A 15471-nucleotide genomic window follows, 5' to 3' on the forward strand; every position below is an offset into this window, starting at 1 on the left:
TCTCCATTCACCCCTGTCTTCTGTCCTCTCCCATCCTTCTTCAACAGACATTCCCCTCTTCCCCAAAGCCCCTTTTACCCCATTCATCCATCTCATCCTTGGTCGTCCCTTCATGTTCACTCCTTCCACATCTGCCTTCCACACACCTTTTACTAGTCTTTCTTCACTCCTTCTTTCCATGTGTCCAAACCATCCTCATACTCTTTCATTCACCCTATCTTCCAACTCCCTTTCCGACCCCATTCTCCTCCTCACCTCCTCATTTCTCACTCTATCCAGCCTAGTAACCCCTCTCATACTTCTACGACACCTCATCTCAAACACATTCAAACTCCCTCTCTCTTCCACATTTCTGCCCCCATATAGTGCTGTTGGCACAATCACTCCTTCATACAATGTCCTCTTAGCATCCATTCCCAAATGTCTATTTCCCATTACACTTTTTAATCCCCCAAGGCATTTATTTGCTTCTCTCAATGTACATTCTACCTCCACCTTCACTCCCTTTCCTGCCACATTCGCACCCAAGTATCTAAAACTTCCTCCAGTCTCTCTCCCTTAATACTCACTTCCAGTCTGCTGCCACTTTCACCCCTTGTACATCTCATCACCTTACTTTTCCCACATTTATTTTCAACTTCCTTCTTTCACACACTTTCCCAAACTCTGTCATTAACTTTCTCAATCCCTCCTCTGATCCTGCTATAAGCACAGTGTCGTCTGCAAACAACAGCTGGCTTATCTCCCATTTTTCTCCATTTTCTTTAACCATATCCAATCCCTGACCCACCATCCTTGCCTTTACCTCTCGCACCACCCCATCCATGTATAAATTGAACAGCCAGGGTAGCATAACACATCCCTGATGAAGTCCCACCCTTACCTCAAACAACTAACTCTCTCCATATGTCCTTTTCAGTTTCTTTTTTTTCCTGCATATTTTTACATATTCATTTCTTAGGTTGATATATATTTGCCACTTTCCAGTTTGTTTGGTACAAGTTACTTTGAATTTTTTTCCTTTTCTGGCTTGTTTTCGGTTTCCTGTGTTTTCATTCCTTTGATATACCACTTTCTCAGCCACAAGTCCAGCATTCTAAAAAAAAAAACTTTTTAGTCTCCGTTTTTTTTTCTTTTTTTTTTATTAGCTTCATTTGTTAGTGTCTTGTCTCTCTTTTTCCTCATCACTCATTTCCTTTCTTATCCACTTTTGTAGTTTTCATCTTTTGCCAACTTTCCTGTTTTTGCTAATGCTTCTGCCATCATTTGTGACCTTAGTTTAATTTTTAGAAGACAATTCTTTTCTTTTGAATATTGCCCCATTCTATGCACTTCTATTTCCTCATCTATTTCTTGCCCTTCATCCTGTACTTCTTTTAGAATTTCTTTTGTTATTTTTTCTCCTCTTTTTTTCTTAAGTACCTAACTATATTGTGGTTTTCCTTTATACCATATACCACTATACACTTTTTTTTTTTTTTCTAGTGTCTCTGACCCAATTTTCTTTTCCTTTGATTACTTTAATAAATGTTTTGCATTTTCTTGTACTTGTTGTTGGACAATTTCTTTAAATGCTATTTTTTAATTTTCCTGATCTAATTTCCTTTGGCTTTTAATTTTTTGGAAATCTGTCTCTCTTATACTATCTCCAACTTTCTCGGTCACTGCTTTAATTTGTTCATTTACCTCTTTTTTTAAAGCTTCATTTTTGTTAGTATCTTCATTTTTTGTCCTTTCATTTTCATTTTTTACCTTGATTAGTTCTTTTCTTAGGTCACTTACCTATTTATTCCTGCATTTTCTTTTTTAATTCACTTATTTATACAATGCAGGGTATTCACTTTTAGATCTATAATTTCCTTCCTTAACTCCTTAATCTCTTGATTCCGTGAAATATTTTTATAACTCCTCTCCCTTTTTAATTCTATAATTTTACCCAGTCTTCTATCATGTCTTGCAAAGCCAGAAAACCCAAAACAACTTTACCTTTGATTCCGTTGTGGAGTTTCAATATCACAATTTTTTTTAGGGGTAAAAGGGGCATTGGAAAAAATGGGAACGTTTATTGAGGAAGGACAGGAGAGGACAGAAAATAGGGGTGAATGGAGAACACAGTTGTGTATGGATGATGCTGTGATACATGGAAGGGAGTGGGTGGGGGATGGGGGGGTGAGGGAGTATGTGTGAAAAATAATTTGACACAGCCCGAAGTGATTTCTCCCAGTTTTCTCCATTTCTGCATGAGGGGACAGAGAGGGGAGGTCGCTGATTTAATGAAGTGGCCTTGCTGTGGATGTGCTGTGTCTTGTGACACTGCTCTGACCCAGGGCAGTGGGTGAGATGCAGGGATGACCAGTCATCCAGGAGGAACCAAGATAAGAGGGAGGGAAGAAGGTGGATCGGAGTGGAGTATGTGATGACAGAATGGGTGGGAGTGGTTTTTATGCCTTTGTTTTTTGGCTACCTCCCTTGTATGGGGGTAAAATCATTTGATATATGTATGTAATTAAAAATAGTACATATATATATACATATACCAAGGCTTTTCCCCCTTACATGGGGGTAGCCAAAAAGAAAGAAGCATAGAAATCACTCCCACCCATTTCATTCCCCATATATTCCACTCCCCTCCACCCTACTATCTTGACACCTCCTGGATGACGGGTCATCCCTGCATCCTGTCCACTGCCCTGGGTCAGAAGCAGTGTCGCAAGACACAGCACATCCACAGCAAGGCCGCTTCATAAATTCGGCGACCCCCCCTCTCCGTCCCCTCATGCAGGAAAGGAGAAGACGGGGAGAAATCCCCTCGGGCTGCATCAAATTTTTTCTCATACATACTTCCTCACCCCCCATCCCCCAACCACTCCCCCTCATGCATCACAGCCTCATCTATACACAACCCTTCTCCATTCATCCCTATCTTCTGTCCTCTCCCGTCCTTCCTCTACAGACATTCCCCTCTTTTGTAAAGCCTCTTTCACCCCATCCATCCATCTCATCCTAGGATGCCCCCTCATATTCACTCCTTCCACCTCTGCCTTCCACACTTCTTTTACTAATCTTTCTTCACTCATTCTTTCCATGTGTCCAAACCATCTTAATACTCTTTCATCAACCCTATCTCCCAGCTCCTTTTCCACCCGTTCTCCTCCTCACCTTGTCCGCAAACAACAGCTGGCTCACCTCCCACTTTTCTCCATTTTCTTTAACCATCTCCAACCCCTGACCCACTACCCTTGCATTCACCTCTCGCACCACCCTATCCATGTAAAGATTGAACTTCCAGGGCGACATAACACACCCCTGACGAAGTCCCACCTTTACCTCAAACCATTCACTCTCTCCATTTCTAATCCTAACGCAAGCTCTACTACTCTCATAAAAACTCTTGACTGCTCTTAATAGCTTTCCTCCTATCCCATATATCTGCAGTACCTCCCACAGTGCCTTCCTGTCTACCCTGTCATAAGCCTTTTCCAGATCCATAAAAGCCCAAAAAACATCCTTACCTTTTCCTATAGCTTTCTCACATATCTGTCTTACCACAAAAATCTGATCTACACATCCCCTATCTGTCCTAAAACCACACTGTTCCTCACCAATTACTCCCTCTGTTCCTCTCCTAATCCTCTCAATCAAGACCCTCCCATAAGCCTTCCCAACTACACTCAACAAGCTGATCCCTCTGTAACTACTACACTCACACTTGTCCCCCTTTCCTTTGTAAAGTGGAACTATACAGGCACTCCTCCAGTCTTCTGGCACTCTACCCTCTCTTAAACAAACATTAAATAACCTCACCAGCCAGTCCACCATAAATGTACCTCCTTTCTTCAGACATTCTGCATGGCATCATCCAGACAAGGTGCCTTACCTGCTCTCATCATCTTAACAGCTGCTTTCACCTCATCCTTCCCTATTTCTCCTCCATTTTCCTCACTCCTCACTCTCATTTTCTTAGCACTTCCCACTGAAACTACCTTTCCCTCCCTATCCTCCTTCACATTTAGTAGCAACTCCCTAAAATACTCTGCCCACCTTCCTCTTACTGCCTTCTCTTCCATTATCATCTCTCCATCTGCACCTTTTACCTTTTCTTCTCTACTTGATTCGCCTCCTCTTCCTCTTTTAATTTTAAGAAGAAAGTCAAGCATAAATACACATGGGAGAGGGTGGTGGATGGAAGGGTGGCAGATAGAGCGTTAATGGACTATATAGTGGTGACTAGGAGTATGGTAGGAAGAGTTAAGGATGTACATGTTCTAAGGGGAGAGAGTGGGGGAATATCAGATCATTTCCTGGTGGAAGGTAAATTGAGAGTGGAGAATAAGTGGAGAAAGAGTAAAAGGGCAGAAGGTAGGGAGGTACTTGGAGTGAACTGCTTAGATGAAGAAAAAAAGGAGAATGAGTACAAGAAGAAGTTGAGAGAGGAGTGGGGGAGTGTAAAGGATAGAGTAGAACTAGGAGTGGATGTAAGAGGCCGGTAGTTGTACGAATGGTAATCAGGTGAAATACATGCTGAGTCAACAATTCAGACTCGATGCCTGCTCGCCTGTTGTTTGATAACATCGAAGGCGACGTTATGTCTATGTAAACACCGACGGAGGTGACTGTTTTATAATCGATGATGTAATCAAAACTCTGTAAGCGCAGGTTAGCTTCGTTTGACTAATGCTGAGGTAAACGATATTGCTAGTGGCATTGCAATGGCTTTCCGGATTGGAGCAAGGTGGAGAAGGAGGAAAAAACTATTGGTGCATGAATTCAAAGTCACGCCCATAAGGAGTGACATTTATTTGAGAAGTCAGAGGAGATTGGATTAGAAAAATTAGTGACGTCAGACGAAGGTAGCTTAGCGTAGGATACGGGGATCTCGGGAGACGGTCTGAGGAGACGAGAGAGAGAGATCCTGAGTGTAACAAGACTGTGAAATTACAGTGAAAGAAGAAAAGTACAATTTCTTTACCCCAGGACTGATTTGAAGTACATGACAAGAACTAGGCATGGGCCTAATGAACTTGGAAACTAGCGAGACTAAAGGAAACTAGGCATGGGGCCTACTGCTTAAAAAGTACTGGAAAACTTATAAGAAAAGACGTGAGGGGAAATTAAGTGACTACTAACAGAATAGAGGGAGAGGTCTGACAGTGGTGACAGTGACTATAAGGGGAGGTGAAAGTGGAGGAGGAATGGGGATGGTTCAAGGAGGGAGTCATAAGGTGTGCAAAGATGGTGTGTGGAACAAGGAGGGCGGGAGGAAATAGAAGGGAGAGTAGTGAGTAGTGGGATGAGGAAGCAAAGAATGGTGTAGAAGAGAAGGCGGCATTCATAGATTGGCTACAAATTAGGACAAGGGAATCGTATGAGGGGTACAAAGTAAAGAGAAAGGAAGTCAAGCATAAGATAAAGGAAGCAAAGAGGAGAGCAGATGTGAAATGGGGAAAGAGTATGACAGAAAACGTTGAAAGTAATTAATAATAGTAAATGATGCTATACAACACTTACTTCATTAGTATGTTACACATATTTTAAATGATTTTTCCACAAGTTTTCAAAAAAGTGTCAAAACACTAAAATTTTAGCATACAGACATCCTTAAGGACACTCAGAGTTTTTATGAGAGTGGTAGAGACTGTATTAGAATTGGTAATGGAGAGAGTGAGTAGCTTGAGGTACAGGTGGGATTGTGTCAGTGCTGTGTCATGTTGCCATGGCTGTCTAATGTGTATATGGATGGAGGTGGTGTGAGAAGTAAATGTGAGGGAATTGGGCAGGGGACTGGAAATGGTTAAAGATCATGGAAAAATGTGGGAGATGAGCCAGTTGTTGTTTGCTAATAACATTGTGCTTGTGGTAGGGTCAGAGGTGGGACTAAGGCAATTATTAACAGTTTGGGAAGGCATGCAATAGTCGAAAGTTGAAGGTAAATATAGATAAATGTAAGGTGATGAGGTACAAGGGGACAGGGTGGCACTGAGTTGGAAGTAAGTCTTAAAGGAGAGAGGTTGGAGGAAATGGATAGTTTTAGATATTTGGGGTCACATGTGACAGGAAGGGAGGAGTGGTGGAAGAAAGTGAGAGAAGAAAGTAAATGCCTTTGAAGATTAAAAAGTGTTATGAAAAATAGGCATCTGGGAATGGGTGCAAAGAGGAGATAATATGAAGGGGTGATTGTACTAACAACACAGTATGGGGTGGAAACTTTGAATCTAAGAGAGCCTGCAAGAAGTTTAAATGTGTATGAAATGAAATGTCTGAGAAGTATGGTAGGGGTTGTTGGATAGTGAGAGAAACAATAGGGCGAGGAGGAGAATGGGGGTGGAAAAGGAGATGGCAGATAGAATTGATTAAAGATTATTGGGATGGTTTGGATAGGAAAGAATGAGTGAAGAAAGATTAGCAAAAGAGGTGTGGACGGCAGAGGTGGATAGAATGAACATAGATGAGATGGATGGATGGGGTGAAAGGGGCTTTGAGCAAGAGGGGAATGTCTGTTGAACAAGGAAGGGAGAAGGTAGGAGATAGGGATGAGTGGTGAATTGCTGTGTATAGATCATACTTTCATGTATGGGAGGGGGCAAGGGATGGAGGGGGGGTAGGGAGTAGTTGTGTGTGAATTTTTTTTTTGAAGCAGTTCAAAGGAATTTCACACCATCTTCTCTATTTTCCACATGAGGGGACAGAGATGGAGGTGAAGCAGTCTTATTGTGGATGTACTGTGTCTTGCTGCATTGTTTCTGACCCAGGGCAGTGGGCAGGAAGGAAAGGGTGGTAGATGGGATCTGATGTGTTCCTTTAACTTGGCTACCTCCCTTATAAGGGGAAAACAACCCTTGGTATATACGGAGATAGTGGTCTTTTGATTTTATGGCTGAAGGTGCTCATTTCAACATGAAGTTCACTGGTTTTGTGAGTAATATTTAAGTAATTTGTCTATGTATATTTTTCTGTAAGATGTTGTGGGATGTTGAGGATCAATTTTGGAAGGTTTCTGAGTAGCATGCTACAGATATGACTCATGGTTGTTTGATGTGGTGTGATGGATGTGTGGGTTCATGGGCTCATTTTATTCATCAGCATGTTCTCTCTCTTGGATGTATTCTTTCTTTACTCAAGCAAGGGGAAACTCCTGGCCTGCCTCATGTTTAGACATGAGCTCAATTCCAATGTTTGGCATACATAATCCAAACAGCATGCCATGATAGTCCAGTACATACATATATACCAAGGGTTTTTTCCCCCCTTACAAGGGAGGTAACCAAAGTCAAAAGGCATAATTCCATTCCCACACCCATTTCATCCCCACCCACTCCACTCCCATCCACCACCCCTCCCTCCCTCTCATCTTGGCTCCTCATGGATGACAGGTCATCCCTGCATCTCACCCATCACCCTGGGTCATAAACAATGCAGCAAGACACAGCACATCCACAGCAAGGCTGCTTCACTTAATCAGCAACCCCCTCTCCATCCCCTTCTGCAGAAACGTTGAAGACAGAGAGAAACCCCTTCGGGCTGCATCAAAATACCATTAACACATAACCTCTCCCTAATCCCCCACCCACTCCTTTCAATGAATCACAGTATCATCCATGCACAACCATTCTCCACTCACCCCTTTCTTCTGCCTTCTCCTTTCCTTCCTCAACAGACATTCCCTTCTTGCTCAAGGCCCCTTTTACCCAATCCATCCATCTCATTCTCAGTCGCCCCCTCATATTCACACCATCCATCTCTGCCTTCCACACTTCTTTTACTAATCTTTCTTCACTCATTCTTTCCACGTGTCCAAACCATCCCAATTCTCTTTCATCAACCCCATCTTTTCCAGCCCTGCTCTCCTCCTCAACTCTTCATCTCTCACTCTATCCAGCTTAGTAACCCCTTCCATACTTTTCAGACATTTCATCTCAAACACATTTAAACTCTTCCTCTCTTATATTCCATGTTTCTGCCCCATACAGTGCTGTTGGCACAATCAGCCCTTCATATAATCTCTTCTTTGCATCCATTCCCAAATGTCTATCTTCTTTCAATCTACAATGTACCTCAACCTACACTCCTCCCTTTCCTGCTACATGCAACTCCAAGTATGTAAGCTATCCACTTCCTCCAGCCTATTTCCTTTAATACTCCCTTCCAAATTGCTGCCATACTCGCCCCTTGCATATTTCATTACCTTACTTTTATCCACATTTACCTTCAACTTTCTCCTCTTGCACACCTTCCAAAACTCTCACTAACTTCATTAATCCCTCCTCTGATCCTGCCACAAGCAGTGTCATCAGCAAAAAACTAATGGCTTACCTCCCACTTTTTATTTTTTTTAACTATTCCTAATCCCCTTCCCATTACCCTTGCATTTACTTTCTGCACCACCCCGTCCATGTACACACTGAACAGCCATGGCAACATAACATATCCCTGGTGAAACCCCACCCCCACCTTAAACCACTCACTCTATTTCTAATTCCAACACAGGCTCTTTTATCATAAAAACACCTGACTACCCCTAACAGTTTTCCTCTGATCTTATATATCTGCAAAACCTCCCACAGTTCCTTCCTGTCTACCCTGTCATAAACCTTTTCCAAATCCATAAAGGCCCAAAATAAATCCTTACCCTTTGTTAAAGCTTTCTCACATATCTGTTTTATCACAAATATCTGATCCACACAACCCCTACCTTTCCTAAACCAACTCTGTTCCTCACCAATTACCCCTGTTCCTCTCCTAATCTTCTAAATCAAAACCCTCCCATACATCTTCCCAACTACACTCAACAAACTGATACCTTTGAAACTACTCACATTTGCCCCCCCCCCTTTTCTTGTAAAGCAGAACTATATAGGCACCCTCCAGTCTTGAGGTACTCTATCCTCCTTTAGACAAACATTAACCTCTTCAATACAAGTCAAATATTCACACACCCATCAGGTTGCCTGATGTATGATGATGCATCACAACACATGCATTACAAAATATAAACTTACCTGTTATACTAGCTCTCTTTCACTCTGAATAAATATAATATCACAGAAAACATGATCAAGCCTGTTCACAGAATACAGGTGTCAGCTACAACCAGCTCATGACACATGCACAGGCATCATCATATTCAAGAGGTTAAACAACCTCACCAGCCAGTCCACCATCATTGTACCTTCCTTTTTAAGACACTTCACATGACAACCATCTAACCCAGGTACCTTACCTGCTTTCATCATTTTAACAACTGCTTTCATCATTTTAACAACTGCTTTCACCTCATCTTTTCTTATTTCTCCCCCATTTTCCTCATCTATAACTGTCATTTTCTTAGTGGAAGACCGTGACAGTAAGTTGATTTCCATGTTCTAATGGCCTCTAGCACACAGTTATAGCACTACTTGTTCAATTAGCTAAATGTCTTCAAGATGAAACACTCCTAACATTTTTAAACTATACATCATTTAGCCTTGGAGAATCATGTGGAAATTGCAATAAGCACCAAATATTAGGTATGACTAGAATAGCTGAGAGCATACATACATGCTCCTAAGAGTAGTTTCATATAAACTGTAAAATAACTTTTCAATATTACAGGAATATTATTGCACTTGTATTATATTAATCTCTGCATAGAATTTGTATTACACCAGAATAATTGCATTTATATGCATTGAATATCTGAGAACCCTATGTCCAAAATGCTTCAGTACATTTAAGATTATACTATGCACATCCTTACCTGCACTTATTTTACCTGTATTTGCAGTTACATATTAACAGTAACAACCAATGAATTTGATTCATTTTGCCTTCAATGTTTGGAAACACGCAAAGAATAAACACCTAATCTACAATAGAACACATTCTCAATTTACATAAAACAAAAACTCTCCAACTTACCAGGCATGACATAACCCCCAAAGAGAATCCAACAGGCTGCAATGAGTGAGCCAAAACTTAAGACAAAGCCAAGGAAGAGCCATATTCGAGCACCATATGGACCCATACAACCATCTGTGTAAGTATCTCCTCTCATCTGTCCACTGGTCACTGTGTTCACCCTGCAAGTTACATCAAGAATTATACAATTTTTCTTCACACCAAATTTCCAATCAGTCAATCCATTAACACAGTTCTCTCCTGCAGAAGGCTTGCAACCCTAAGGAAACCAACAGTAGCCACCAGTTCAGCCATAAGTCACTCAGTGAAAAAATTCTGTGAAGCTATATGGAGTGTCATCATCAAAAAAATGGGAACACACAACAGGAGGTACATCATTTTAATTAGAACCAGATATCAATAGCCACAGTTTCTCTAAGTGAGTTCCTATACAGCCACCCTTACCATTTCAAACAGCACTTGGCAGGATCTGTCAAATTACCCCAGCCATGAGCTCTGCAAGTGTCCCCTTCACCTCCTCTGCTGAGGATCAACATCAAAGAATGTGCCACATGTCTATATAGCCAGAGTTGACATTAACAAATTATTCTGATACATAGATATTCCAGTAATATCTAATGATTCTCTAAAAGTACCTAGTACTAAAGACATCAAGTTACCATTCACTGATCATGTCTCCTAGCTGTACAGTGAGACAGTGAGCACAATCAACTTCAAGATTTTGTTCTAATCCTATGGCATAAATATCAATATCATATGGCCTGGTTGAGCAAGTCCATAACACCTTTGGGCAATGCCAAACCTTTGAAGGACCTCCTGACATGATCCACGGCTGTTATGCACTACACTACCAAGATCTGTGAAGCTTTCAAAGACCTCAATGTCCTCACCACATACATGGATAAGCTAAATTATGTCACCCATTAAGCTCCCAAATATCTGGACCTTACTCTTAGTCCAGGACACCTAAAGTCCAAGCAGTCTTTTGTCTCTGTGCAGTGACTGGAGGGCTGCAACAACAATTTAAGAAATGCAATATCAGTGATGTTAGTGTTCCTAATGAATGCTCTGTAATAACACTGATCAATGAAGCAAGGACACATCCTTACCTCAAGTCCAGGACTAATATAATAAGTGGTTGTTGCATTTATGGTATTTAAAATCTACTGTCAAGTTCATTCTGTACTGGTAATGTTTCAATGCAGGGTGATGACCTGAAGGCATGCAAGCTAGTGTTATTTCTGCTTGTTCATGGAGTGACTTCTTTCATGGGTTAGTTTCTGAGAAAGTCTGGTGAAGTATAAAATTCTATGATCCATTAAAAAACTATTTACTTTATTTACTTGTGTGAGAGGCACCCTCCTAGCCTTCCAATAGGGGGGAGTTTGTGACGTTCAACCATATCATATCACTTTATGATCTACATGTTTATGTTTATCAATCAATCTGTTCTTTTGACTCTCCCTCAATAGACCACTCATGGTCACTACATCAGCCTACAAGGCACTCGGTGAAAACATTATGTGAAGTCATCTGGAGTAAGAGTAAGACAGTACAGTATAAAGTGCTGTGTCTTCTGTATAATGGGTACATTTAGGGTTAGCATCTATTATCAATAAGGATAGAGGCAGCAAATTAGAAGTGAATATTAAGGGAGAGAGACTTGAGGTGGATAGCTTTAGAAATTTGGGTGCAAATATGGCAGGAAAGGGAGGAATGGAGGTTGACACAGAGAAGCAAGTAAATGTCTTGGGGGAATCAGAAGTCGATTGAGAAAGACATTTGGGGATGGATGCAAAGAGGAGATTGTATGAAGGGGTGATTGTGCTGACAGCACTGTATGGGACAGAAACATAGAACATAAGAGACGAAGAGTTAAAATGTGTTTGTGATGAAATGCCCAAGATGTATGGCTGGATAGAGTGAAAAATGAGGAGGTGAGAAGGAGAGCGGGGGTGGAAAGTGAGTTGGGAGATAGGGTAGATGAAAGAGTGTTGGGGTGGTTTGGACACACAGAAAGAACGAGTTATGAAATATTAGTAAAAGAGGTGTGGAAGGTAGAGGTGGAGGGAGTGAACATGAGGGGGCGACCAAGGATGAGATGGATGGGCGAGGTAAAAGGGGCATTGAGAAACAAGGAAATGTCTGTTGAGGAAGGAAAGGAGAAGACAAAAGATAGGGGTGAGTGGAGAATGTTGTGTATGGATGATGCTGTGATGCATGGAAGTTAGTCGGTGGGGGATGGCGGGGTGAGGGTGTATGTATAAACGATATTTTGATGCAGCCCCAAGGGATTTCTCCACATCTCTTTTTTTTGCATGAGGGGATGGAGGGGGTTGCCAATTAAATGAAGCAGCCTTGCTGTGGATGTGCTGTGTCTTGGTACAATGATTCTGATCCAGGGATGACCCATCATCCAGGAGGAGCCAAAAAAAAAAAAAAAGAGGGAGGGAGGAGTGCTAATTGGGAGTGGGGTATGTGGGGATGAAATGGGTGGGAGTGGATTATGCCTTTAACTTTAGCTACCTCCCTTGTAAGGGGTAAAAAGCCATTGGTATATGTATGTATGTATCTATTGTCAGGCCAATTCGGTGTTGGTATTAAGTATGATGTGTGTGGTGGCCTGAATATAGGAAATTCTTGATCACCTTGGGAGGAGTCTGGTGAAGTATAGCATCTGGTGGTCTATTAAGGAGTGTTTGTTCCATGCATTTGTACATACTTTAAATCATTTGTAGGTTTTCTTTAATTCTTTCTTGTGTGACTTATGGGCCAATTCAGTGGCTGTTGAAAGTTAACTGGAATTTATGGGTCTCCTGCAAGAGAGATCTGGGGTACACACTCATTGATTGACCACATACCCTGGACTCTTAAACACCACATAATATAAAGATTCCATATCAATTTTTTCAAATATAATTTGAATCATACCAGTCACAAATGTTAGAGGTAAATGCAAAACATTTAAAAAAATATATAGAAATATCAGTCATAATAGTTGCAATCTTTAATTTCACTGACTGGAAACACACAGCCCCAGTGAACAACTGACCTCAGGCCCTCCCAAGATCTCCCTGGAAAGAAACACTGGACTTCTGTCCATGTTGTATCAGCATGGGGTTGTTTCTACATCACAAAATTATAAGAGTATGAGGCAGAAGGTCAAAGTTGATAGAAAGGCATCTTGGTCCAGGACTTGAGACAATGTCAGCCTCTAAGGACCCTCCAGATGGACTGTCTTTTGAAGACAGACAGCAGACATGATTCCCTCAAATGTCTCTATCTCATAGAACCACCACTTGCAGGCACCTATCAACGATTAATAGAAATATTAATACCAAACAAACAAAATTCTCATCTACTTACATAAACATTCCTATGGTGGCAATAACTCCACATACATGGTATGCATGTTTAAATTGATCGTCACTTGGAAACTGAGCTGCCGCATCAATGACAAACCACCATCCAGTAAAGAACTGTAATTACAAAAAAATTATAGTTAGAAAAAAACTACTATACAAAAACAATAAAAATTATTACTGGTGAAGAAAAAGTTTAATTACATACATTCATGTCAAAGGCTTTGCCCCCTTACAAGGGAGATAGCCAAAAAAAACAAAGGTATAAAAACCATTCCCACCCATTCCTTCCCCAACATAGTCCACCCCCTTCCCTCCCTCTTATTTTGGCACCTCCTGGATGATTGGCGATCCCTGCATCTTCCCCAGTGCCCTGGGTCAGAAGCAGTGTCACAAGACAGCACATCCACAGCAAGGCCGCTTCATTAAATCGGCAAACCCCCCTCTTTCTCCCCTCATGCAGAAAAGGAGAAGATGGGGAGAAATCCATTCGGGCTGCATCAATTTATTTTTCATGCATACTCTCTCATCCCTTATCCCTCACCAACTCCCCCTCATGCATCACATCATACATACACAACCATTCTCCATTCACCCCTATCTTCTGTCCTCTCCCATCCTTCCTCAAGAGACATTCCCTCTTTCCCAATGTCACTTTTACCCCATCCATCCATCTCATCCTAGATCGCCCCTCATGTTCACTCCTTTCACCTCTGCCCTCCATACCTCTTTACTAGTCTTTCTTTACTCATTCTTTCCATGTGTCCAGACCATCCCAATACTCTTTCATCAACCCTATCTCCCAACTACTTTTCCACCACCATTCTCCTCTTCACCTCCTCATTTCTCACTCTATCCAGCATTGTAATCCCCATCATACTTCTCATGCACCTCAACTCAAAGACATTCAAACTTCTCTTCTGTTCCATGTTTCTGCCCCATACAGTGCTGTTGGTACAATAACTCCTTCATACAATCTCCTCTTAGCATCCATTCCCAAATGCCTATTTCTCATTACACTTTTTAATCCCCCAATGCATTTATTTGCTTCTCTCAATCTACATTTTACCTCCACCTCCACTCCCTTTTCTGCTACATTCACACCCAAGTATCTAAAACTATCCACTTCCTCCAGTCTCTCTCCCTTAATACTCACTTCCAGTCTGCTGCCACTTTGTCCCCTTGTACATCTCATCACCTTACTTTTACTCACATTTATTTTCAACTTCCTTCTATTACACACTTTCCCAAACTCTGTCACTAACTTCCTCAATCCCTCCTCTAATTCTGCTACAAGCTGAGTGTTGCCATCAAACAACAGCTGGCTTATCTCCCACTTTTCTCCATTTTCTTTAACCATTTCCAATCCCTGACCCACTACCCTTGCATTTACCTCTTGCACCACCCCATCCATGTATAAATTGAACAGTCAAGGCAACGTAACACATCCCTGATGAAGGCCCACCTTTACCTCAAACCACTCACTCTATTTCTAATCTTAACACAAGCTTTACTACTCTCATAAAAGCTCTTGACTGCTCCTAAAAGCTTTCCTCCTATTCCATACATCTGCAACACCTTCCTGTCTATGATATCATAAGCCTTTTCCAAACACTTAAAAGCCCCTTACCTTTTCCTAAAGCTTTCTCACATATCTTACCATAAAAATCTGATCTACGCAATCCCTACCTGTCCTAAACCCACTGTTCCTTACCAATTACTCCCTCTGTTCCTCTCCTAATCCTCTCAATCAAGACCCTTCAATAAGCCTTCCCAACTACACTTAAACTGATCCCTCTGTAACTACTACACTCACACTTGTCCTCTTTTCCCTTGTAAAGTGGAACTATACAGGCACTCCTCCAGCACTCTACCCTCTTTTAAACAAACATTAAATAACCTCACCAGCCAGTCCAACACCACTGTACCTCCTTTTTTCAGACATTCTGCATGACATCCATCCAACCCAGGTGCCTTATCTGCTCTCATCATCTTAACAACTACCTTATTTCTCCTCCATTTTCCTCACTCTTCACTGTCATTTTCTTAGCACTTCCCACTGCAACTACCTTTCCCTCCCTATCCTCCTTCACATTTAGCAACTCTGTAAAATACCCCATCCATCTTCCTCTTATTGTCTTGTCTTCCACTATCCTCACTCCATCTGCACATTTTACCTTTTCTTCTCTTCACCTCTTCCTCTCTTAATTTCTTT

At 41.5% G+C, this 15471-nt stretch overlaps 1 protein-coding gene across 1 annotated transcript in view; it reads right to left on the bottom strand.

Annotated features, from left to right (window-relative positions):
• The window catches only part of LOC143018060 (transmembrane protein 50A), a 35740-nt gene that overhangs the window by 5537 nt on the left and 14732 nt on the right, over positions 1-15471 (bottom strand). Inside the window, exons 2-3 of the mRNA XM_076173121.1 lie at positions 13261-13373; positions 9895-10055 (exon numbers count right to left, since the gene is read on the bottom strand). Of these exons, the coding sequence (XP_076029236.1) occupies positions 9895-10055; positions 13261-13373 (274 nt within the window). The remainder of the gene's footprint in view (positions 1-9894; positions 10056-13260; positions 13374-15471) is intronic.

The sequence above is a fragment of the Oratosquilla oratoria genome, chromosome 34 (assembly GCF_046742065.1).
Source record: "Oratosquilla oratoria isolate Oo_2021 chromosome 34, ASM4674206v1, whole genome shotgun sequence".
Classification (NCBI taxonomy): domain Eukaryota; kingdom Metazoa; phylum Arthropoda; class Malacostraca; order Stomatopoda; family Squillidae; genus Oratosquilla; species Oratosquilla oratoria.